The 24473-nt window shown below is 45.7% G+C and overlaps 1 protein-coding gene across 2 annotated transcripts in view; it reads left to right on the forward strand.

The window, feature by feature from the left end:
• The first annotated feature begins 12590 nt into the window (after positions 1–12590).
• The window catches only part of BICDL1 (BICD family like cargo adaptor 1), a 49545-nt gene continuing 37662 nt past the window's right edge, over positions 12591–24473 (forward strand). For both annotated transcript variants that reach the window (XR_007629254.1, XM_050318150.1), the window contains exons 1-2: positions 12591–12926; positions 17543–17758. Coding sequence is in view for 1 of the 2 variants with exons in the window: in XM_050318150.1 (XP_050174107.1) it covers positions 12606–12926; positions 17543–17758 (537 nt within the window). In the remaining variant the exon portion in view is untranslated. The remainder of the gene's footprint in view (positions 12927–17542; positions 17759–24473) is intronic.

A 24473-nucleotide genomic window follows, 5' to 3' on the forward strand; every position in this document is an offset into this window, starting at 1 on the left:
AAGTGGTCAGTTTTTCATACCATTTATCAGAAGAAGCCTGATAGCCAATCTCAAAATGACAAAAAACAGCAACCAAAAAGTCTCTGCTAAGTAATTGTTCTTTGCTTACAACATTTCTGAAGCAGAACACCAGCTACCTCTTTAAAACCCTCCAGAAAGCAGCAGTAAAAGCAGCAGAGGAGGTTGGGTTCTACACCAACCCAATCCATCAGGAATAGGTGTTGGGAAACAAAGGTTATTTAGAACACAAGATGCTGGAATAAAAGAGATTTGCACACAGGCTGCAGTGTTTGTTGTGGCCTCTGTCCTCTCTACATTCCCCTGGCTTTCATTCTGATGCCTTTCAGGACCCCACCCTCAAAAGGTGATCTATCATCTAGTTCCTGGAATAAGAGGTCCTGTTTTTCTCTTGAAAAGGGTTCTTTAAATCCTCCTGTTTTTCTGGAATTCTTCAGCTCCCAGCTGAGCCAGAGGCAGAGCCAGGCAGTGCTGGCAGTGCTGTTCAACAGCTGAGTGGAGTCTGCAAAACAACGGCTATTCTAGAGCCAATCTTGCCACCTTATCTGTAGCCTCTTGGGGCAAAAAATACTATTCAGCATTCAAAAATATCCCATAAACAGGCTGAGACAAGGTGTTCATGAATGATGAAGGTACAGTCTCACCAGCCTGTTGTTGACTGCCCAGCTGTGGAATGAGAGAAGGACACACGACTCCCACAGCACAATTCAGGAGTACCAACACATCAGAAAATGGCAACTGCTAAATAACATTTTCCTTTGCATCACTATCAAGTCGTTTGTAAAGGGCTATTTCTGCCCAAGCTGCATATAAATTGCACGTTGTTAGTGGATTGATGCTCTCTGGCTTCATCTGCACAGCGCTTCGTGCCAAAAACCCCGAGACTGCAGGACCTCAGTCGTAAAGAAGAAAATAATCAATAAGCCTGGGCAGCTTGTGACGCTCAGTGACAGATTCTCACTGCCTCTATGGCTGTATTTTAATTTAGACAAAAATAGTCAACACCGCACTTGCATGCAAAAAGAAGTCATCTGCTTCTTATCTAATGTGTAATTCAATAATTCCTATAATTGATCTTCATTGACAGTTTTTGCAAGCTCACTCACCCACACTGCACATATTGTGCTTCCTGACATAATTCCCAACATAGGCAATGATATTTCAACAGAGGAAGCTTGTTAAATCAGGTCAAACAAAATAAAGAATCAGAATGTGCTGCAAGTCCTTGCAGCTGTCTGTCTTTCTACCATTCCCTGCCCTTCCAAAAAAAAAAAAACTCCAATCCCAACTGTTGGCATTTTTGCAATGGGCTAAAAATACAAACCCCAGCTTTGTTAATTGTTGATAGGCTTCTGAAATACATCATCATTATCTCCCTAGATGCTGGACTATTACTGTTGATCAGACATAACTGCCAGTCTTTTATTGCTTCCACAAGGTTTAATTTTCCCTGCAAGTGCCATATATATTCTAATGACCTGCTGAATTAAAAGGATTCTAAATCGGTTCCCAGTTGATGAGATGGTGTTTCTGAGATCAGCCAGTAAAGGGCATTTTCTCTCATAGACAAAGGAACACAAAAATTGTGGAGCTGATAATGGGTCTTCAGGTGTCGGAAAGAGTGATACCTAATTTCAGAGAAACGCAAACAATAGATGCATTTTCCATTTACAGTGATTGTAAATAAAGAGAAACATAATGTTTCTGTTTTATAAACACAATCACTTGCCTGCTCAGCGTTCTCCAACTATATCAAACTACTGTTATTCTTCAAAGAATTGAGATACAGGAAGAATTTAACAGACTAACAACTAATAGATACAATTAATGGAAGCATGTTAGAACACTAGACAGGAAAGGCTGGAGGATCGTTTCCAGAGCATATGCTGGCACAGGAGAACCCCATTTTAATTTTCTATAAATACAACTCCAGCTTTTAAAACAAAACATTGTTGGAAGCACAGAGCAAGGCACTTTTCCAAAGATGTAGATTCCTTTATTCCCAGGTTCTCTTTCCAGCTCTAAGCCCTCATTCTATAGCAGTTAAGAAATGGTTCCCATAAATCACCTCCTTCACCCAGAAGCCTTTTCCCCCATCTGCCGGGGGAGGGCTCTCAGTTTGACTCCCGGCCGTGCTGCTGAATGATTTTCCAATTTCTGGTGGCTTTAGCACTTCAGGTTAGTTATGCTGCACATTATTGAGCTGGTAAGTCATCAGGAGAAAAAGGGAAGCAACCACGGGTGACGCATGTGCAGACACAATAAAAATCAAAGCAACCTGCTCTTGCCACAGCAAGTTCCAGGGAGGCCCCTGCACAGGGCAGGGCTGTTGATGTGCCCCGCAGAGCAACACAGCATTTCCTGAGCTCTGCAGATGTAGCAAGTTATGTGGAAGCATCTTTTTTTTCCCACTGAGTAAGTTCTGAAACACTAAGCAAACAAAAACACTTGAAGGGCAAACCCATAAATATTTCAGTTAGTTGGATGTAGGTTACTCCTTTGGAGTCAAACACTGGAGTAAAACAGGCACAGGGTGTATCTTACATGTCAGACACTGAACAACACAAAACTGATCCAGGGAATAGCAAGGATTCCAAGCTATAGGCCAGACTGTGGCACAGGAAGCCACAGAGCCTCTTTGTAGAGGATATGTAATAATGGAATGTTTGGAAAGTAGTTGTGTCCTTACCTTTTAGCCTTTGCTGAAATTTCCTCCCTTAAATGTAAATTTGGGGAAGTAATATTCATCTATGGGATGTCCTTAAATCAAAACAGCAAGGGAAAATATAAAAATTAATTAAATTCTTTACATCTGACACTGACCTAAAAGAGGGGGAAAAAAACAAACCACCCTGTTTATTTTAATTAAGATATACTTTTAATAGTAAAGTGTTGCTGAAAGAATCCAGATACCCAAATATATGGCAAGCTAACCCACAGCACTGAAATCACACATGTAAGGTGACTTCTGATGACTCTTCCCTTCCTGCCTAACAAGGCTGATTCCATGTGATTCAAAAGATTGTGTCAGGCACAAGTCCAGAAGTTTTATAAAATAACCTGATCTAAGAGAGAGAGGAGAATCACAGAGCAAAGGGCATTCAGCCAAACTCAGCTCTGCTGGAGAGCCTGAGTTGCTGTGGAGCTTTATCACAGCCTCTGCATCCAGGATGAAAGGCCATCAAGTCAGCAAAATATGCACTCGATCTCTCCATCCCCTACAACAGCATGTCAAGTGCTCATCGATCCCAGTGAATTATATTTGGCTGCGTTTTTGGCACGATTCTCGTCTGTCCTGTTGCAGGTCACGCTGCCTTCACACACCCCACGGGAGAAGTTCGCTGTGAACTCACACCCAGGCTGCGCTAAATGTTCATAAATGTCATTTCTGAGGTGACTGAGCTCACCAGGCCTCTGCAGGCACCGAATGCTGCACAGCAAAATGGAAAAATGGGAAACAAGAATAGAAGACACTTTGTTAAGGTAATGCTCGTATCTGAATTTCACCCCCATACAGATCGTGTGTGGGTGAATATTAGATTTAAGCAGTTAACTGAATGCTGAATATTTTAGTGACAAATATGGTCTATGCACTTCCTAAAGTGTCTAGAAGTATGCAAAGCAATAACATGGGAAAGGCAGGATAGAAAGAGAAAGGAAACGTTTAATCTTAAGGTTTATTTTTAGGTGATACATTGAATGAAGGTTTGGCTTTTCCACAGAACACCCACCCCCATGCAGCAGAGCAAAGATTCTGATGAATGTGATACCCAGAGTATCACAGCTTTCTTCATGGCTGGTTTTTTTCATATAATGTAGTTAGTTAATTAGATCTCCTCTGATCAATCACTGAATTACCGCTTCAAAAGGCATTATGATACGATGAGAGTGCCTCGCAGCAGTTAAACACTTTGATTTTTCTGTCCTAACACATTTACAGCTGGTGTCAACTAGGTCCTCCCAGCAGGAATAAAGAAATACTTTTTTAAATTACAAGCACAATTTATCTCACAATTTAAAAGCTGACCAATAAATTTACTGTAATATGGATTCATTCTCCCCACTGCTCTTTTCTGGTACTTAAGAACAATCTCTTTCATGTTTTCTATGTGCCTCATGTTTTGATCTAAAGTTCTCTGGAGCTGTGACCTTCTTTCTTGCTCATGTTCTATTCAGTTCTTTTATACCATCACCATCCCACATCTGTGACTTCAGCTGTGTCACAGCGTCTCCTTCCTTGGTCCTCGGGAGTCCCTCTCAAAACCAAAGCAGTGCAGTCCCCACACGAAGATATTGACAGGAACTCTTTTGTTTTCCTCTTGTGCCGGCTCTTGAAGAGAAATTGTGATCTAAGGGTCACAACTTCACCAAGGGATTTGCGTGACCTGGAACTGGGGACTGTTGGCAAGTTACTGGCCTGGCTTCTCTTCATCCCTCTGGGAAAGAGCAACAGGGATTACAGGACAATGTTACCCCAAGACTTCCCTTGTTCCAGTCTGGACTGCTTGGAAAGCAGACAGTCCAGGAAGGGCTGATGTGTAGTTTAGGGAAAGGTCTGGGTTTGCAGTCCCTCCAAAAGCAGATGCCACTCCACATATGTAACATTCAGGGATCTTTGCACAGTGCTGTACTGAGGAGTTCTGGTGCTTGCAGAAAAACAGGCAAATAAAAAAGCTCTCAAAGATTTGCTTCTGTTAGTGATGCAAGTCCCCAAATGGGGAGAAAAGAGGCACTGGTTTTCTGAGCAGTATAAGTGATGGAAAATAATTTACTTTATAATCCTAAAGAAATACATTTGCCTCATGAAAGAGAGCTGAACTGTTCTGCTGTTGCCTTTCCAGCAGGATAGTGCAGTTTGCAGGTAATTAAACATCAAAAACCGATACCCATAATTCAGCTGTATGTCTTAGCTATTATTTGGCAATTCTTTTTCTCTTGGAAACTCTTACACATAATATGTGCTTAAAATGGAAATTACTCATAGCAAGTTTTATTTCATTGTGAATTGTTCTCCTACAGCAATATGTAACCACATTTGTAAAAACCCAAATCATCTTCTGCCAACTGAAGCTGTCCTGCACTCTTACAAAGTCTGCTATTTTGAATTTGAATGTGCTACCTGCTACGTGGGCAGCAGACCCCAGAGAGATGACACACCAGTCTGGCAGCTCTCCACTCTGTGAAGTGGAAGGGTTCTGACAAATTGAAGGGGATTTAGAAAGCAGCAACTAGAATGAGAAGACATAGGATTTCCATTTTTCTGGAGAGATTAAGACTTGGGTATTTTTAAAACAAGGTTGATTACCACTCTCAAATTAAACACCGCTACTCAGGGAAATGTATTATCATCTGGACACTCATTTCCTAGTACTTGCAGGTCTCCCCATGGCCAGGCCAGAAGAGGAAAGAGATTTCCAGGTGCCCTGCAGAGCCAAGATGAGAAGGGGTTCCTGCTCTGGACCACCCTGCAGAGCCCAGGGAGGCTGAATGTGGTCCCTGCCCTGTGGTATTCACAGACACCACTTCACCCTCCAAAAGAAAGGAACGGACATCTTGAATAGAAGTCACTTGGACTTCTCTGACTTAAATATTCAGAGGTTTTGTTTCTTCTTTTTTAGCGTTGGTTTCTCTCTGAACACCTGTTACAACTGCTTTTCATGAGTTAGTATTTAGTAAATCGTAGGAAGCAATGTAATATTTAATCTACATTAAGAGGCAATAGCTGGCTTTTCCAGCTGAAACTGATACGTGGAAGGTGAAAAGCAGGAATGTTTCCCAGTATGATCCTGTTACCAGAACACTGATAAGACACCTCACCTGCCTGCCCACAGCATCTGGATACCAGAAAGATCAGGCAGCTGACTTTGGGCTTAAGCTGAACGTGTGCAAGGTGGCAATGCTTTTCTAATAACTCAGCTGTTAAAAAGAAATGGAAGAAATCACATCTGAAAGTGTTAGAAAGGGGAAGGATGCTGGGGAATAGCACTGACTACCTCAAGCTAATGCAGGGCCCCTCATCCATGTAGAATGAGCTGCAGCTCACCAGGAGCAACTTAATTACTTCTGTTCAATGGGTTCCCACCCACATGTTTATCGAAGTTCACGCTCCTGAAAAGTGCTGAGGAAACAGCTCAGGGGATGAAAGGGAATTATAGGCAATGGGTGCTGCAAAAGCTCCTTGTGAAAGCTTCTGTGCTGCACATATCCAGGGTGCCTCCACCTGGGCAGGATTGCCTGGCTCCTGAGAATGTGACAGTTCAGGCTCTGGGAATTTTTCCAGTGCTTGGGATTAGTAAGTAAGGGGATTCCTTTGCAGTGGTTGAAAGGGTAAGTTTTGTTTGGGTAAAATACCCCAAACTAAAAATCCCTTAAAGCTGCACATTCCTTCACTTTAAGGCAAGAAACTAGCAAGAGATGGAAAGGAAACTCTGTTAGACACACATCCTCTCTGAAATGTTTAAATGATTGAACGGGAGCAAGAGGTTCTTGTATCAGATAATCAATCATTTGCAGTGTCCAGTCCTCCATAAATCTTGCTCTCAAAGGACAAATCCTTCCTGCCACAGCCACACACAGCAGTGACCACAGCACAGCCAGGGCAAGGTTTTTGAAGCTCATGAGCCCTGCAGATGGAACAGAGAAATGTTCTCAAAATCCAGCAAGGTTGGCAGGGGCATCACCTAAATATGGGCAGGAACAACATCATCTTCAGCTGTGAGCATCCATTAGTCACATATTCCCTAATGAGGGACAACAACTGAGCAGATCCTGCAAGGACACGAAGCTGCTGCTGTTTGCACCAGGGAGTTAGCAGGCCCTAAGGATCAGTAATTACATAAATAAATATATAGCTAATAAAAAAACCCTATTATCCTGTACTTTTTACTTTAAAATTTCTTGTTCCCAAGAAGTGAATCAGGTCTCTCTTCATATAATTTATAGAACACCAGTTTCCATAACAACGTAATTGCTCAATGAAGCAAAAATACCTGGCAGAGTTGCCATTATCATGAAATAATTGACCACAACAGTGAGTGAAAGAGGCTGCATTAAACCCCACATTGCTATGTGCCAACATGTTCAATTACAATGCAATAATGCCAGATCAAAGAGCAGCATTCCTAACACGAGTCATTACAAATCACAGCATATCCCTAAGAAGCAGAACGAGATAATAGCCAACAAATATTTTTGCCCACAACAAAGCACAAAGTCATGTCCAATCATTTAATGGTTGCAGAACTGCATGGCCAACACCACGACAGGCAATTTTAAGATCTCAGGGTTTGCTATAAAGAAACACAAGCAAGAACATCTCTCTCACTTGGTATCTTCATATGAGCAAAGGTACAGGCTACTTTATATTTCTCAAAAGGGGTGTTTGTTCCACAAAGGCTTGTCAAGCACTGTCATGTGGTAAGATCCAAGAGGGAGTAGCTCACACCCACTGCTGAAAACAGATACTTCATTGAAAAACACAGCCCTAGTGTAGATGTAGATCTACATCTGCCCATGGAGCCATTACATCCTTACTCTTGCAGTGGGGTGCAGAAGCAGCAAGCCCCAGAGCCAGGTTTGTGTGGAAGGGCTCAGAGCCAACACCTCTCATGCAGTCCCTGCCCTGCATTGACCCATCCCAGGTTGCTCTGGATCCTGTTGTGCTCACCATGTCCCCAGGACAGTTTTTGTTTCCCTGCAGTTTGTCCATCCCAGAAAGCCTGAAGCACTGCTAAGCGGTGCTGCAGCAGCTCTGAGCAGCAGTGTGTGTGAAGGGGGCTGAGGGCACACACTGCCAATCCCTGCAGCTGGTGCAAGAGTATGGGAGCCATCCCAGGGAAGTGTTGGAAGACTGTCCCTGCAAGAAGGAGCCAGCTTGGACCCTGTGTCCAGAGTCTACCTGGAGCATGGTAAGTCAAGAAAAAGCCCCAGGTACAAAGTAGCCCATGTATCAGCTGAGAGCCAGGTGTGAACCAAAGTTAAATTGCTGCTGTGGTACCCCAAACAGATCAAGCTGATCTGAAATATTGGCCATACAACTCCTCCAACTCCAGGGAAGTTCTGCATGTTCCCAGCACTGACAGCTTTGTTCTGGAGAGGCTGTTTCAGCATGCTTCCAAACTTTACACCTCAAAAAGACTAAAAGCTATGGTACAAAGTATTCACATCTCTAACTCATAGATGTCTCAGCATTATACTTCTATGTTCCATATAACAAGTCCAAACTGTTTCCGTGTTCTTTTCCCTTTGCATCCCTTGTTCCTTACACAGGGGCAGGGTGAGCACAGCATGGTGCTGGCTCTGTCCTTGGGCACTCCTGAGTCACCCAGGCCATGCTTTGCACCTTACAGTCAAGGGATGTTTCCCCTGACTCCGGTGTTATAAGTCACCTTGGTGGGTGAGTGCTCTTTCTGCTCTGATGTATTATTGATAACCCTGGAAAAAAACCAGACTTGTCAGAAACTCTGTGGGGATATTGAGAAAAATGAGGATGGTCTTTTATTTTACTACATGTTCCTTGGCTAACACACTCATAACAGCTTTCTTCTCCCTTCTGTTTAAGAAGAAATTTCTGTTCTTTTCTCCCTTATCAACTTTTGCAAATACACCTTCACATCTTGTATTTCCTCTGCCCAACAGCAGGGAAGACCCTGGCACACACATACCAGGTAGGTTTGGACATTACAGAAGCAAAGAGGAAGAAAGGTCACACATGAGCCTTATCTCTGGCTTTGCAGTTCTGGCCTCATTTGAAAGCAAGACACATGTGTCCTTTAATTATTCATGAGGGTAACAGCAAACTCTGAGGCTGCCTGCACCTCTCACTGCCCATCTTATAGCAGCAGGAGGCTGTGGCACACAAACACCTCAGCACACAGGTCCCAAACAAGCAGAAAAACCTGAAACATTTGCCAGAAATAATGTGCAGTAAGGCAAAGAGAAAAATAAGGCAATTAATCATTCAGAAAAAGGGGGGGCGGGGTGAAGGGGAGAAGGAGAAAGAGAGAATGGCAAAGGAAACCTGATAGCTTGTGCTGCCTCTCCTGGAAGTCTGTCAGCCCACTGACAGGAAGATTAAGGATGCTGATGGGAATTCCTTTCTCACCACAGGCAGCTTTAAAAGCACAGGACAATAATCTACTTTTACAGGTCTGGCTGTGGCTTTCCCACAACACGTCTTTTTCCTCCTTTACTCTAAATAAAAAAGGATGATCCCTTGCAGCTCAGCTTGTTTCCTGAGTGCTGCCTTCACAGCTGTGCTGAAGGTATTGATTGAAGCACTTGGACACTTATTGGATTTGCGACTTTTCTGATGTGTTAAAAATGTTTTGACCTGCTTAACTCATACAGTCCTACATTCTCCAGCATTTGTTGGTGTAACCACTAAAGGTCCAGACCCTCTGCCACACTTTCTTTGTGAAGAGACCAAGCAGTGAAATCCCTGGAAGGCAGAATACAGATTTCAAAGCATTGGATTTAACAATATACTTGACACTGGACTCAAAGAGCCTGCACAGCTTAGAATTCACCTCTCCTTGACCCTCTGGGAAGGACAATACACATTGCTGTACCCACAGCTTAAGCTGGATTGCTGGTTTCAGTGTCTTGCTCTTTTAGGAACCTGTTCAGCAGAGTGAATTGCACTGGTAGGTGGCTTTGAATGGCTCCTTGAGTCGAGTTCTCCAACCATCCCCATGGCTCATTTACTGAATGGGGTAATTGTGGGATGAGGAAATGCAAGAAGGGGAAATTACTTAGGGACAAAGTCAGTGCTGTCCTTTTGCCCCATAAGGACGGAATTTTTTGCTACTGCTTTTTCTATATAGACTTCTAAGTTTTTCATCTGAGCAAAAAAGAATGATTAACCCTCTTACACCACTCTCTTATACCTATGCTTTATTTTCACCCTTGATTCCCAGTTCCACAGAGAAGGCCTTTGTATGTCCTGGAGAAGGTGACATTTTTGTGTTCTGTGATGACATCACTTGCTCTCAGTTCTCTGTGTGCTTGAGTCAGCCTGGCCTTTTTGCATTTTCAGAAAGGGTCATCCCTGTGGTGATTTCCAGGCTGAAGGATAATTTGTGCTGTACACACAGGAACATTCCGTGTTGCAAGAGCATCAGCTCTTGAAATGTTTGATTTAAATCTCTAGAAGAACCACTCACTACTGCAGTCCTGATGTCTCACATCAGGCTTCAGCAGTGCAATTAAAAACCAACAGCCTCTTGTTTGATTTGCTCCATGTAACTAATTTTTCTGTTTTCTGGGCTGAGGCTCTCCAAGGGACATAACCAAGCTTAGCAAGGGGAAGAAGAGCAGAAATGGGAGTCAAGTGTCCACTTCTGGGCAGCAACTGTCCCAGCTCCCAGCTGAAATAAATTCTAGGATCCTAATAGATAATGCCACCATATGACTGTAAATAAACTGTATTATTATATTCCTAATACTTTTTCATGGATATTCGAATGGGATAATACACACAAAATAAAATACTCGTAAAATAACCAATAAAGGAGTTTTAAAAAATAGTAACCTAATATCTTTCTAAAAAGTCAAATCAATAATTAAATTCACAGGACAATGGAAATTTTTACTATTTTTTTAAGTGGAAGTCAATAACATGTGTTGTAAACAAAGCTTTAATCCAAGGTTACTCCAGATACACAGTAATGTTTTGCAATCAATAGGCCCCAAAAGAGTATTAAGCTTGCATAGATGCCTGACTAAGATGGTGACATATTTACAAAACATACCACTGATTTATATGTGTTTTTTCCTCTCCATCCAAGCAATAGCATTTCCTCATCCCTATCCTAACAGCTGCAGCTATGGGTTTTGCTTCAGGCTTTGTTTGGGGGGATTAAAACCATCTCAGTATAATCTCTTTTTGTTTTATACACTGAAGGAAGCATTAGAGATGAAAATTGATGCCACAATGGATTTCAATAATCACACCAGGAGGCTTGCTTTGCTGTAGTAGGCACTTCCAGCAGAAGGTGCTCACAATCAGCTTAAATATTAAACGCCCTCCTGTGTTTAAATAGCGATGATCAAATCTGTGAAAGCACAGCTCCCATGTCAGGGCAGGGGTTCTTTCAAAAGAGCCAGTGCTGTTCCAACCAGCTCACCTTATGGTGAATCCTGCTCTCCAGCAACACAAGTATCAGTTGATTGCAAGGACAAAAGGACTAGAAAAATCAGTGCCTGGGGGAATTGCTATGAGATAAAGGAAGCATCACCTCTGGGTCACCAGCGCAAAAGAAATCACGATGGTCATAATGGCCAACAGTTACCACCGTGGGACGGGTGCTGGCAGCTTGGCACGAGGTACCAGGTGTCTGCCTGGCCCCCGGGGAGCAGGAGCTCACGTTACAAAAAGCCAAGTGTTAACTGACCCTGTGTTAACTGACGCTGCCAAGAAAAGGGCCGAGAACAGACAGGTCCGGCTGGCTGGGCTGTTGGGGCGTATCCCCACGGAAGGCCAAGTCCCAGTGGCAGATGGCCAGAGGGAAGTTTGCATTCCCGCAATTCACGTTCTAACTGTTAGGAATAATCAGCAGCTCTCCAGGGCCCTGGGTCTGACGCGAGACAGGAGCCAGCCCTGCTAGAAAACTGCATCAGTCACCAACTGTCCCAGCCAAAAGCATCCTTGCACTGATGTGTTGGGGCTGTTCCATACAGATGAATGTGGTCTGAATATTCTGTAGAAGAAAGGAAAGCAAGCCCCATGGAAACAGGGTCTACAGAGAAAAACTGTAACACTCATAGTTCCTTTCTGCAGAATCCAGGAATCAAAAGCACAAGTTTCCTTAAAAATGGTTTTGTTCAATCACTATCAATGTATTGCTTGAAATTAGAGCATAATCAGAAATTGAGGCGAATGGGGTCTCAGCAAACACGGCAATATACAGGTTTATGATGCCTTATTCTGCCTCAGCCTCCCTCCTGTGGTGAGACGGAAAGCGATGCTGGGATCTAAGGGGATAGAGAGTCAATAAAACCAAAACTGAAAACCCAACAAGTCCTGCCCCCCACAGACAGAACACTGCCAGGAGCAGAGCTGACTACAACTCCCAACGTTCACTAAGGGTACCTTTAGGACAAATGCTATCCGGGAACATCCCAAACAATCTGAAATTGAAAGCGAGCCCCGGTGGCTGTTGGAAGCTGTAGTCAGCTCTCCCGGGCGAACCACTGAGCAGAAAGATCCCGAGAGCCGCTTTGGTACCCAAAAGATCCCCTCTAGAGCTCAGGGTAGCGAGCAGGCAGAACGCTCTGTGCGCCTTCCGAAGGGGCGCCAAACTCCGCTTTGGGGCTTTCCCAATGTTTTGGGGGGATTTTCGGCCCGGGGCTGCGGCAGGAGCAGCGAGACCTGCCGGCGGCAGGCGGCTCCCGGAGGACCCGCGAGGTGCCGGTGCGGTGCCCGGCGGCGATGGCGGTGCCGCCGGAGGTGCCGGTGCCGCTGCGGAGCCGGCGGCGGGGCCCGGCGGGGAGGGGCGGGGGCCGGGGCGGCGGCGCTCCCGCCCAGCCGCGCGCAGCCGCGGGCCGGGCGCGGGGGGCGCAGCGGAGCGGCGGCGGCGCGCAGGGCCATGTCGGCGCCGTGCCTGCGCCTGCCCGCCGCCGGGTCAGCACCGGCGGAGGCGGACAGCGCCGGCGGCATGGAGCCGCCCGGGGCCGCCGCCCTGGAGCTGGCCCTGGAGGAGGAGCTGGCGCTGCTGGCCGCCGCCGGGGAGCCGCCGGAGCCGCCGCCCGCCGCCGCCGCCCGCGACCCCGAGCTGCTCTCGCTGATCCGGCAGAAGGAGAAGGACCTGGTGCTGGCGGCGCGGCTGGGGAAGGCGCTGCTGGAGCGCAACCAGGACATGAGCCGGCAGTACGAGAGGATGCACAAGGAGCTCACCGACAAGCTGGAGGTGAGGCCCCGCCGCCCGGCCCCGGCCCCGGCCCGCGGGCGGACCCCGCGGAGCGCGGCCCCTTCCCCGGCCAGCCCCGGGCACGGGCCCTGCCGGGCAGCCCACGGGACTCCCCGTGGCCATGACGGGCAAGGAAGGGCCTGAGCGATCCCTCCGAGGCCTGGGGGAGGCAAAGCTGCCGCTTTCTCCCGCCGGTTCCGAGCTGGGGCCGGGCTGCAGCGCCGTGCTCGGGAGGTTCCCTGGGGGCCCTTTCGCCCCAGGATCCAGGTACCACCTGGGGGGAGGAGATGTGCGCGGTGCTCGGCTCATCTCGTCACAGAAATACCTCGGAAGTTAAATCTGCGCAGCAGGTACCGAGCTACAGAGCATATGTGACCCTTATGCTTAAGCTGTTGCAGCTCAGGCATTAGGCATGGCAGGAGATAAGCCCTAATGATACATCTCTGTTAGCTGCTTCCTCCGGAAAATACCTACAGGTATCTGGAGAGAACCGTTTGCCAGGGACTCAGTGGATTGAGCTCTTCATTGATTTTTAAGGACAAAATAGAGCTATTACAAAGAAAAAGGCTTGGGCAGGAAGCTTCTTTTGGAACAACTCTCTTGCACAACTGTGTGAGAGGCACTGTTATTACCGGCACTCTTTTTCACAGAGGTGCTCTTGAAATAGTGTTTATTCCAGTAATACTGCTTAGAAGGTTGAGAAGAGCCTCTCTCACCTTTCTGGGGAGAGTTTGAACACTGCTGGATGAACACTCAAATTTCAAGTCACAGCCCTAGACCAGTTCTTTCTGCACAGTCTTGCATATTCCTGTATTCCTTCCTCCCAGGCTTAACATTTCTCAAGTTCAAGAGGATTTGTAAAGTTACTATATGGCCTTTGTTCTCCTGACAAAATTGCTCTCTATTATTAAACTTGTCACTTTACCCCTCTAGCTGGTCCCTTCCTCTTTGCAGGGAAATCTCTCTGCATTTATTATTCCAACCAAAGAATAGTGAAGGTGACATCTGCTCAAGTTGTTGTTTAGTGGCTCATTTTATCAGAATAGAATTTCCCAGAGTATTAAAACTTGCCAGGATGAGTGTTTTCAGGTTGGTCTTTAAACAAGAACAGACGTATGTGGCGTTGTGCTGACGTGGTTTTCCTTATGAGTTGGAGTAGGATCGTTTCTGTCATTAAAGGAAAAACGCACAAGTTTGGATACTCACTGAGCAGCCTGTCAGGGAATTCAGGAGCCTCAAATAGCACTCACTGTTTGCAAAATGTGGAGATGAAAAGGAGAGGGGGGAAACTATGACTTTATATAGCACTTTAAATAACATCCTCCAAATGTTTACCTCTGCTCTCGGAGGCCCGTTCAGAAGGTGAATGAAGGGACTGTAAACACAACCAACTGTTTACTTCTTTTCATCCCATTACTATCACTCTAACTTCCCAGTGGAATAACAGATTGCTATTTTCCAGGCTACCCATCTGATAGAGTTAGTGTTATCTACTTAAGGGTCATTTTTTTTTTCCGCTGGGTTTGGCAAATCTAACCCAGTGCTACTTCACACAAAAAAAATCAAATTTAAACATTAATCTTCTACAACACAAGCCTGGTAATCCCAGCCTCTGCAGATTAAATGTTGGCCTCCTCCTGTTGCCACTGAAGTGAATAAAATTTCACAATAAGCTTTCCAATTTCAGAGGAGCAGGGAGGAAGGACCCACAGCTGTTACCTCCTTCTCTTTGCTGAGAACTTTCTGATGATGACCAGGTGCAAAGTCTCAGATGAGATTCTTGGTGACAACCTGATATAATGATGTTTAAGCAGCATTTAGGAGAGATTTTCTTCCAGTTCACAGTTGGTTACAAGAGCTCAGTGAAGCCTATTTCACAACAGCCAGGGTGCTGCCCTGCTCCTCAGGTGCTTTGCCTCGAGATTAAATATGTTCTAGTTTTGTGGGTTCATTACTGAGGTACAGCATTCCTGCTACACACCTAACTCTAGCAAACCTTTCACTTCACAACCTGGAATTAAGTTCATTTCTAATCATGGAATTGAAGTCCTCTAATAAATTCTGGTATGTGATCCTAGTCAGTTTTATCCTCTGCAAGGGATTAAAACAGTTAATACCGCTGTTCCTCTGACACACAGAAGCCTGCTGTGTCCAAGCACTTTACAGTATGAACCCTCTCTATCAGCTGGGAAACACCCCCTTGCTTTCATCTCTTTAAATGAGGACCAGCCCAGCTCAGTTAAGTAGAAGAGAAGCTGTTTTCAGAAGAAAAACATCTTCTAGAAAGCAGTTCTGTGTAAAAATCAATGAGCAGCTGGTGAATGGAAAGACACTCAGGAAACAAGAAACTCCCCCACTGAGGACAGCAGTTTGCCCTATCAGCACTATGTGCACAAAACCCCTGTCCAGATCTGCAGCTGTGAAGGTGCTGGGGTGAGGGCAGGCGAGGGGAGACAGCTGCTGAGAGAGGCAGGAGGGACCAGTCAGCATGTCTAGTCTGGTTTATCCTCCTCTTTGCAACAGCCTCTTTGCACCCCTCTGCACCCATAGTTCTGCTTCCTCCATCACAAGAGAATAAACTTGATATTCTTCACGTCCCCCTAATTCCAGCCTTTGTGATGGCCGCTTATTGGAGCCAAGTACAGTGTGGGTTTTCTTTTACAGTGAAGGACTAAAGTGCCTTTTAAATGATTGACAAGGCTTATCAGTGGCTTCTAAATCACATTTGAGTGTGTCTGGGGCACTTCAGCTGCAGTGCTGCTCCTCAGCAGGCTGAAGTTCCATTTTCCATTTAGAGAAGGCCCTGGATCTTTCTGAACGTTGCCTAGCAGTGAAGGAGGCAGAGCTATAAAAGACAGAATTTTCAGTGTGCCACTAAAAGTGAAATTGTGGCTGCTCTAGCCACACTTGGGCTACAAACAAGAGTTCTTTGCAAAGGTTGTCATGGGCCTGGTGCTGGGATCTCATGCCTACCTATTGCATTAAAATATTTATAATACTGCTTAGCATTCTTATTTGCTAAGGTGCTCTCTCCTCTAGTGTCTGAAACACGGGGTAATACTCTGCTATGGGCCACTCTTTTTAATCAGCCTCACATCTGAGGGTTTTTCATGAAAGTCCGGAATTTGCAGAAGGATTTGGAAGGACACAAGCAAGGTGCTGTTACACTGAGCTGAAAGGAACATAGGAAAGGATTTGGAGATAAGGTCAAGAAAGAGAAAACACGGCAAAGCAAAAGAGGTGGAGGATCAGTGATACAGAGGCCAGAGGACTGCTGGGGAACTGGAGGGCTCTGACATTCAGACCTGCTGGGGAAGGTGACAGAGACCCTGCAAGGGAGGCTGTGTGTCATCAGCAGTAGGCACCCAGGGGAAACAGCCCCCTCACAGCCTGTGTTTCTAACAGGCAATAAAAAGCCATTTCACATAAATGCAGCACAATTTTCTTTTCTGCCTAGCAGGTTTATTTTCCCCTCCTCTCAGAAGTGCCATGGGAATTGTTCACCAGGGAATCATACCCTGGGAAAAATGGGCGAGTGCTGCCAGTGTTGGGCCCAGTGGGTTTCTGTTCTTTGCTAAAACACATTCCTAAAAGACTGGTAAATCCAAAGAGAGTAGGAGGAGATTATTCTGGGGGTCGGAAGACAACCAACAAGGAGAGGACTCCTGCTCTTCAGGTTTCCCTGCTAATCCTGGGACTTGGCCATGTCCCCAGTCTGTGATTGTTCTGCAAGTAAGAGTGTGCTTCAGTCACCAGGGGAAATTCAAGCTCAGTTTTGGAGCAGGGATTCTTTCAAACGGGCACAACATAGATCTGCTTTGACCTGATTTGCCGCTCTGTTTCAGTCAAGCCCTCATTTAACTGAGCCTGTAAAACATGCAAAAGTTTCAGATTCAGATTCGTGCTGTCCCTCACTTTCCAGCCAATCCTGAGCAGAGCAGAGTCTCCAGAACTGAGAGTGGTTTCTAAGAAACCTGAGCCCAGAACTTGCACATACATAATGTCTATAGCAACCAGTTCATTGCATCCACTGCCATTCCAGAGCGGACTGCATCAAACAATGGAGTTACTGTGCACTATCAAACTCTCAGACAACTAATTAGGTCAGCATTAGAAGGAGCAAATGGATAGATGATTCAACTGTTGTTCATAAGACCCGTATGACAAGAAGGATGCCTCATCTACATTCCTCATCAACAGTAAGGATACAGTTCGTGTAGTTTTGACTATAAAGGCAATTCTTAAAGAATTATTCTACTGGCCACTGAAATATTGCTTTGGAGTTAAGCTGGGCTCTGCTAAATCAATTGCTCTGCCTGACCTATATATTCTGCCTATTGACATGCAGCCTACTTTACTCTTTTGGCAGTTATTTCAGTAAAAATTCAATGTGCTGATCTCCAGCGGCCAAGGGCAGGCCAATTGCTGGAAATGGAAAACGACTTCAGTGCCAGTGACCTGCCCTGATGTGGGATTGCAATCTCCATGGCACTGGCACGCTCCAGTACCATTCCCTTTCCCGCACAAGGTTTCAGCCCTAAGCACAGACAAGGAAAAGGAGCCACTGTTAACTTTCTTTTTGCTCCCATCCTAACCTCTTCTCTCCCGTTATTTAGCACCTAGAACAAGAGAAACACGAGCTGCGGAGGCGATTTGAGAACAAGGAAGGAGAATGGGAAGGAAGGGTGTCAGAGCTGGAGAGCGACGTGAAGCAGCTGCAGGACGAGCTGGAGAAGCAGCAGGTTCACCTGCGCGAAGCCGACCGCGAGAAGACACGGGCGGTCCAGGAACTCTCCGAACAGAACCAAAGACTCCTGGACCAGCTCAGCAGGGTGAGTCCCCACGGCACAGCCAGGGCAGGCACCCGCCACCCTGGGCACACCAGAGCAGCTCTGCTGTAAACCACCTTTTGGGCAAGTGAGTGGGGAAGTTCCCACTTTAAGGAGAACAAATGGTTCTGCCTCTGGTCGTATTGCCCAGGTGTCCCAGTAAGACATCTGCCTTTGAACTGATTTTACACCTTTAAGGAGTGATGCGTTTCTTTGGTAAAACAGTTATGTTTCTGCACTGAATGGTCATTTACTGCACAGATGTCTCTCACCTGTTTTTCGTACCTTAAAACTGATTTAGAAAATCTGTTTCTAATTTACTAATAGGCTGAACAAATGTAGCATGCAAGGAAAAGGCTGGTCTGTGACAGTGAGGTGAGAGGCTTTTCGCTGGCCTCCCTTTTTTGAGCTACATTGGCTGTAATGTCAAATTGAACATACCATGTCATTCTAGGATGGTGTGTCACTACAGATAACTTTGCCTTGGTCAGATGTGTGAGAACCTACTGAAATTCCTTGGAATGGCATGTTTCATCAAAGAGCTTAACTTGCCTGTGAATGAAAGAGGATTTCTTGTGAGGCTCTACAAATCAGCCTAATTGACTGAATACTGAAAACATGAGTTTCTTTCTGACAGCAAAAGACTTAACAGTTTCTGCCTCCTTCCCCCAGAAGTTATCCTGCCTTCCAGAATTAAGAACCTTGGTTTTTTGTCCCCACTGGACAGTTAGTACAAACCATAATTTTAATGCTTGAGAACACAATTACTCCAGCAGATGAAAGCATTTTCTTCTTACCAGTTGATTATTCCCAAAATAGCATAGAACAAAAACACACACCACAGATTCATGGTGAAGAGGCCCATCTAATGTTCTAAGAACATCTTTCAGACTAGATTCTGTCCTAGGTGAGTTTCTGGGGCTGACATAGGGATTTTGCCTGGGATTTTCACCCCAGACCAGGAGCCTCTGAAATGGGCCAAGTGTACAGGTCTTCACTCAATCTGTGTGTGCAGTTTTCCTGTGCCTCTGCAGGTGAGAAGAGCAAGTTTTGGGTATGACACTCTGTACTGATGCTTGAAGAGATAATTCCTAATTCTGCTGTAGATTTCCTTGTCAAAGACTAAAAAAGCCACTTTGTGCAATTTGATTTTTTTAACTATCTTTAAAAAAAACCCACAAAAATACCTCAACTTCCTTAACTCAGGAACATTACTAAGTTTATCCATGTTTTTAAAGCAGTATCTCCCAAGTGCAGCAGATGAGCTAGAGAATATATTTCACATACAGCATGGATGAGAGATTCCACCCAAGCTTACACAAGTCATGTTGTCAGGTTTCTTATGTGGGGATAAGAACTTATCTCCCATCAGATTTGGTGACCCTCAATAATTTTCTGTGTATGGATGATGTCTGTCACTGACTGGGAAATGTAAGACTTGTTATGGTTCCAGCAAAAGTATAAACTGAAAGAACAGACTAGAAGGTAGGAGAGGAAAACCAGACAGCTTGCTTTGGGCTTTAAACCACATGGGATTATCCTCACATGACACTTGCGCTGCAGGAGCCGCTCACAGCCAGATGCTCAGAGAGAGACATTCAGCTAAGCCTTGTCACAGGAGCCACCAAGTCAAGTCTACCAGCTTGTAATGTCCAAGCATGCGTTTTGTTCCCTTAACTCCCTGTTACTGCCAGAAACAGCCTTCATCGACCCACTCCAGAACTGCCACATCTGAAAAAGCTGAGTCTTGGTGCTGCCCTTCCCTCTCCAGCCCAGCCCTGGCACGATTCGGTGCTCATCGAGTTTGTCACCTGGCCAAAACTTGCCAGTAACTCAAATACAGATGTAGAACTGGTGTAAACAGTCTTCCTAAAGTCAGGAGAATCTGGGCAAATTAAAAGAGAGTGGGGAATGATCTGTTGTTGTTCACAGGGATTTAGCTGAGGCTTTTTAAAATCTCAGCATTATATTAGCACTTGATTACTGGCTGCTTAGTATTCCACATTTGCTGCTCCATAGTGCAGTTGCAGTCTCATGTGTCTGGTCTCTTATTTTGAAGAGGTTATGCATGTAATCCCTGAGGCAGTGGTAGTGCTTAAATCCTGCACCCACATAGTTCTGGCTTCTGTGCCACTCAGGCTTTCAATTAATGAAAAGGACAAATAGAGCTGCATGGATGTGCTTGCCTACAGCCATACTGCCATGGGCTGGACTCCTGTCTGGGATCCTAACTGAGCACTGAGAGAGGAAAGGTCCTACAAAGAAGTGCTGTTACAGCTTCTGTGACCTTTGAGGTGTTGCTGGTGTCCTCCTTGCATTCCTGGTTCTTCATTTTGCACCTGCCTTTTGTGTCGTGGTGGGTTCTTTGGGAGAAGGGGGTTAGGAGAAGTCTGGGATAAGGCAGTGAAAGCCTCACTCAGAGCCTCAACTCTGCCCCATCCAACACTGTGATACCCTGCTTCACCCGCAGGACAGAAGGACAGGCTGCTCTCTGGTAGGAGTCATTCTACACTAGTAGGTACTAACTCTTTAAATTTGAATTTCCACCGTTTTTAGCAATTAACACCTCATAGCCCCATTTCACAATACTCGATCATCTCCCTCCTGGAGAAGGTATTCCCTTGGCATAAGCTCTGTATGTCAAATGACAGTCTCAGCCTCAGGAGCTGCCAGCCCACATGGTCCTGTTTGCTCCTTCTTGAGCCCCTGGGCTTCAGCCTCTTTTACCTCAAAGCAGGGCAGCAGCCACCATCCTACCCCTCCTCCTCCCTGCTCTGATGACATCCTTTAACCAACTAATTAGGCTTTAGGACATTTTTTTAACCCTGCCTTCCCCAGAGATGAAAAGCCAACACAAGCACATGCTTTGTCTGAACGTGGCACAAATGCAAACCAACCATGCACACACCCCCACACACAGATAGCAAGGGGACCTGGAGAGCTCTGTCTTGCAATAAATGCATGGGAGTGAAAAAAACCCATCCTCAATTCCAGCAAAGACTGATAAGGAAAACTCAAGGATAGGGATTTTTAAGTCTGTTCCAATCTCTAAAAATTAGCCTTTTGCCTCTGCCAAGAGGCTAAAATAAGGTCCTTAAAATGATTTGAGGTCTTCCGATGAGGTGATGATATAGGAGAACTTTATATATCTAATAATAGTAAGTAGGCTATAAGGAACTTTGCCTCCTCTTGAAATACAGCCTTTGGTTCTCTGCTTTTGGCAGAATGAAGATATTTCCTGAGGTTATAAGAGCATTAAGCCATGGGGAAAATTTGGTGAGCTGGACCAGGAGTGCAGAGTGAAAGAAACAACTGAGATGCCAAAGATCAAGTTTAAGATCTCCAAAGTAACCTTATTTTTTTTAATTTGCTAAGTGATGATTAAAATCCCTTCTGCACATTGCTTTGATTTCCCTCCCCCTGCCTCAGCACAGCAGAGCAGGAGCTCTCAGCAGTGTGTCCACACCAAGCTAAATGCTGAATTTCCCAAGGAGAACTGCAGAGCTCATCGTGAGCAGGATGCCAGGGTACAAACTGCTCACCAGAAATGCTCAGAGATAAAGTATGGGAGTCAAAGAACAGTTCTGCTGAGAAAGTCAAGGCTTGGGAATTATTACATGTTTTGTTTCCAATTCCTTCAGTCTCTCCCATCTGTTTCAGTTCTCCACTTGGGAAAAAAAAATCCTGTTCTCTCTGTTCTTTAGTTATAAAATTTGAGGGGAGTGGGTATAGGGAAAGCTCTCCTCCTACAGGTGCCCACAGCAGGTAACACAGCTTAAATCCTGTCCCCACCTCTGGGCTTTAGGAGTTACTGATGCAGACAATAATAACAGGGAGCCCTCTTCCTATAATGAGGCAACATATTACTACTTTGTCAGGAAGTGAATGAAAAAAGACTTTCACACTGTTTCTAAGTGCCTTCACCAGATGGCTTTCCCACACATTTCCTGCTACCCAGCTCTGGGCTCCTGGAGCTGTTTGCTGCGTGCAGCTTGGGCGAGGATGGATCCCTGGATCCTTCCCCCTTCAGCTGGGCTTCTTTTATGGCACACGGAGCAGGAGGAGGCAATTTCACAATGTCAAGCTCAGGTAGTTTTTGCAATGCAAATCTGTTTGCGGTGGCAGGAAGAAGCGTGTCATCTTGCACCGCTGAAACAGCTCTTTGTGTTCAGAGAGGAGCTCTGGGTCCCTCAGAGGGGCCCTCAATCACCAAGTTCTTATTTTTACTCAGCATCTAGAGCCAACACGCTGCTACAAAGAATGAGGTGTTCCAGTCAGTCCCTCTGGCACAGCAAGAACATGATCAGGCAGCCCACAAGTCTCCAAAGGAGGTTTTATTTACTAGCCACAAACCCTTCCTTTCAGTAGCATTTCAGTTGGAGGAGTTCTGTTTCTAACTTCATGCTCTAACATGCAGCAAAGCTTCAGAGGACTGGCAGCCACTGCCTGGCTTGGATTTGAGAGAAACAGGTTTTTATTCAAGAATAAGCTGACCGTGTAATGTTCTCCTTTCCAAATCCCTTTTATTTTAAATACATCCTTTTGTGGTCAAGAACACACAAGAGAGGCGAATCTGTTGTCTGTTACTGATTTGAAGAGATTTTTCTGAATGGGTTGGTTGTTGGGTCTATCAGCATAGGAACAATGTTGGTTTTGAGAAATTCAGACTATTCACTGGGAAAAAAAATTACTGGAACCAGTGTGCTGAGGTAGATTCACTGTTCTGGCCCTGACAGAGACTTGTAGCTATTACAGTATGAACTAGCTTGTCTTTAATTCTGTATTTTATCTATACAGGTGCTTAATGCAAGCCTCCTTATGTTTCTTGTTTATTAAGTTGTCTCTCATAGCCTGACAGGGTCTATTGGGAACTTCATGCTTAGCACAGAGGCAAAGGGGTCAAGCTAAATTTAAGTCCTGCTTCAGGGGGTTTATTTTTAACCAGAAGAGGATCTGGGGTGCACCTTGGCTAAAGAAGAGTTGCTCTGACTAGCCCCACGTTTCAAGGTGCAGATCAGTCACTACACTGAATTAATTTTCATTAAAAATTGTCCAGTTTTTGCTCAAAGGGTTTACTGGACCTATTCAGTGAGTAGCTTACTATGAGGAACTCCCCTCTAAACTACTCAGTAGCACAGAGTTTTGTGTAGCAAATCTTGATCTGCATCACCTCTGAGCAGTCTAAATTCAACAGAGGGGGGAGATTGCACGAGAAAAGGCAGCAGCTACTTCAGGGGCTGAAGTACCTGCTCAGGTAGGGCTGCTCACTCCCTGGGGGAGGCACAGAGTCCTCCCAGCACTGCTTTGTGCCTGGCATAAGGCTCTCTTATGCTTCTGTGAGAGGAAACAGATACCACCACAAGACAGAGCCAAACACTGGAGCCAGCAAAGCTCCCATTAACCACATGAAGCATTCCCCAGGTCCCCACCCCTCTGGAGCAGATCCTCACACCACACAGCCAGATCCCTCATCACCCAGGGAATACTGATTAGTGCACAAACAGGAAAGGCTCCTTCTCTCCAGTTGCTTCTCCCCTGGCAGAGAGCACTTGTTAATAATTCAGCTTCATGCCACATCAGGCCTGGAGTGCTGAGGCTTTCTATGCTAAAGCTGTAAATATGGGACGTGACTGCAGCTGCGTGTTCTCGTCTGCAAAGCCCTTCAATGAAATGATTCAGTGCCCTAGAAGGTAGTGAAGAAACATCTCGAGGTCACTGCTGAGTGGCACTTACCCACCATCCCTCTGGAGGAAGGGACACAGGCAGGGAGAAAGGCTCAACCCTGTGCTGAAAGTCTGCCTATTAACCCTATTTTAGGACACCCAGAGCTTCAGGACCCAGCAGGAACAGGGCCATCCAGACACCAAGGCATAAATACAGGAAATGCCAAAGAGGTCATTTCAGCAAAGATGGGTGAAAGGCACCCCTGCAGAGTTTGCCCCAAAATTTTGCACCACTCATTTAATGAAAGATTTTTACCCTCAAATCCTTTAGTTTGAGTGCTGGTGAGCACTGAGGGAATGGACAGAAAGGCAAGGGGCTGTAGTGATAGGACAAGAAGTAATGGCTGCAAATTGAAAGAAGGGGAATTTAGGGTAGATATTAGAAAGAAATTCTTTACTGTGCAGGTGGTGAGACACTGGAACAGGTTGCCCAGAGAACCTGTGGATGCCCCAGCCCTGACAGTCTTCAAAGCCAGGTTGAATAAGGCCTTGAGCAGTCTGGTCTAGTGGGAGATGTCCCTGTTCATGGCAGGGTGGGTGGAACTAGGTGATCTTTAAGGTCCATTCCAGCCCCTTAACATTCCATCATTTTAAGAAAACTGTACATGGAATAATGGCTACTGAATAGCAAAGCCCTCCTTAAGGAAAGGGTTAAAAATTACTATTAAGGTAAAAAAATATATAAAAATGCTACTGTTAAGGCAGTAGAACTACAAAATCCCTGTGAAAGGATGGCAGCCATGGGTCCCGGGGACTGGGTGGGATCCTCATCCCCCCGCGGGGCAGCAGAGCAGGTACCCCGCCATCCCCGGGGACCCCCGGCTGGTTGCTGGATGACAGCACCGCAGGTCCCAGCTGGTGATGTTGCTGTGGCAACCGGGTGTGATTCCTGAGCTGGCGGTGCCACGACAGCGGGCGGACACGCAGGGAAACGCACTCGGTGACGTCCGAGGCAGGCGGGCGGTGGCCGAGGTCCGTCTGCCACCGCCCTGGGC

Source organism: Myiozetetes cayanensis, unplaced genomic scaffold (assembly GCF_022539395.1).
Source record: "Myiozetetes cayanensis isolate MyiCay16 unplaced genomic scaffold, myiCay2020 scf21, whole genome shotgun sequence".
Taxonomy (NCBI): Eukaryota; Metazoa; Chordata; class Aves; order Passeriformes; family Tyrannidae; genus Myiozetetes; species Myiozetetes cayanensis.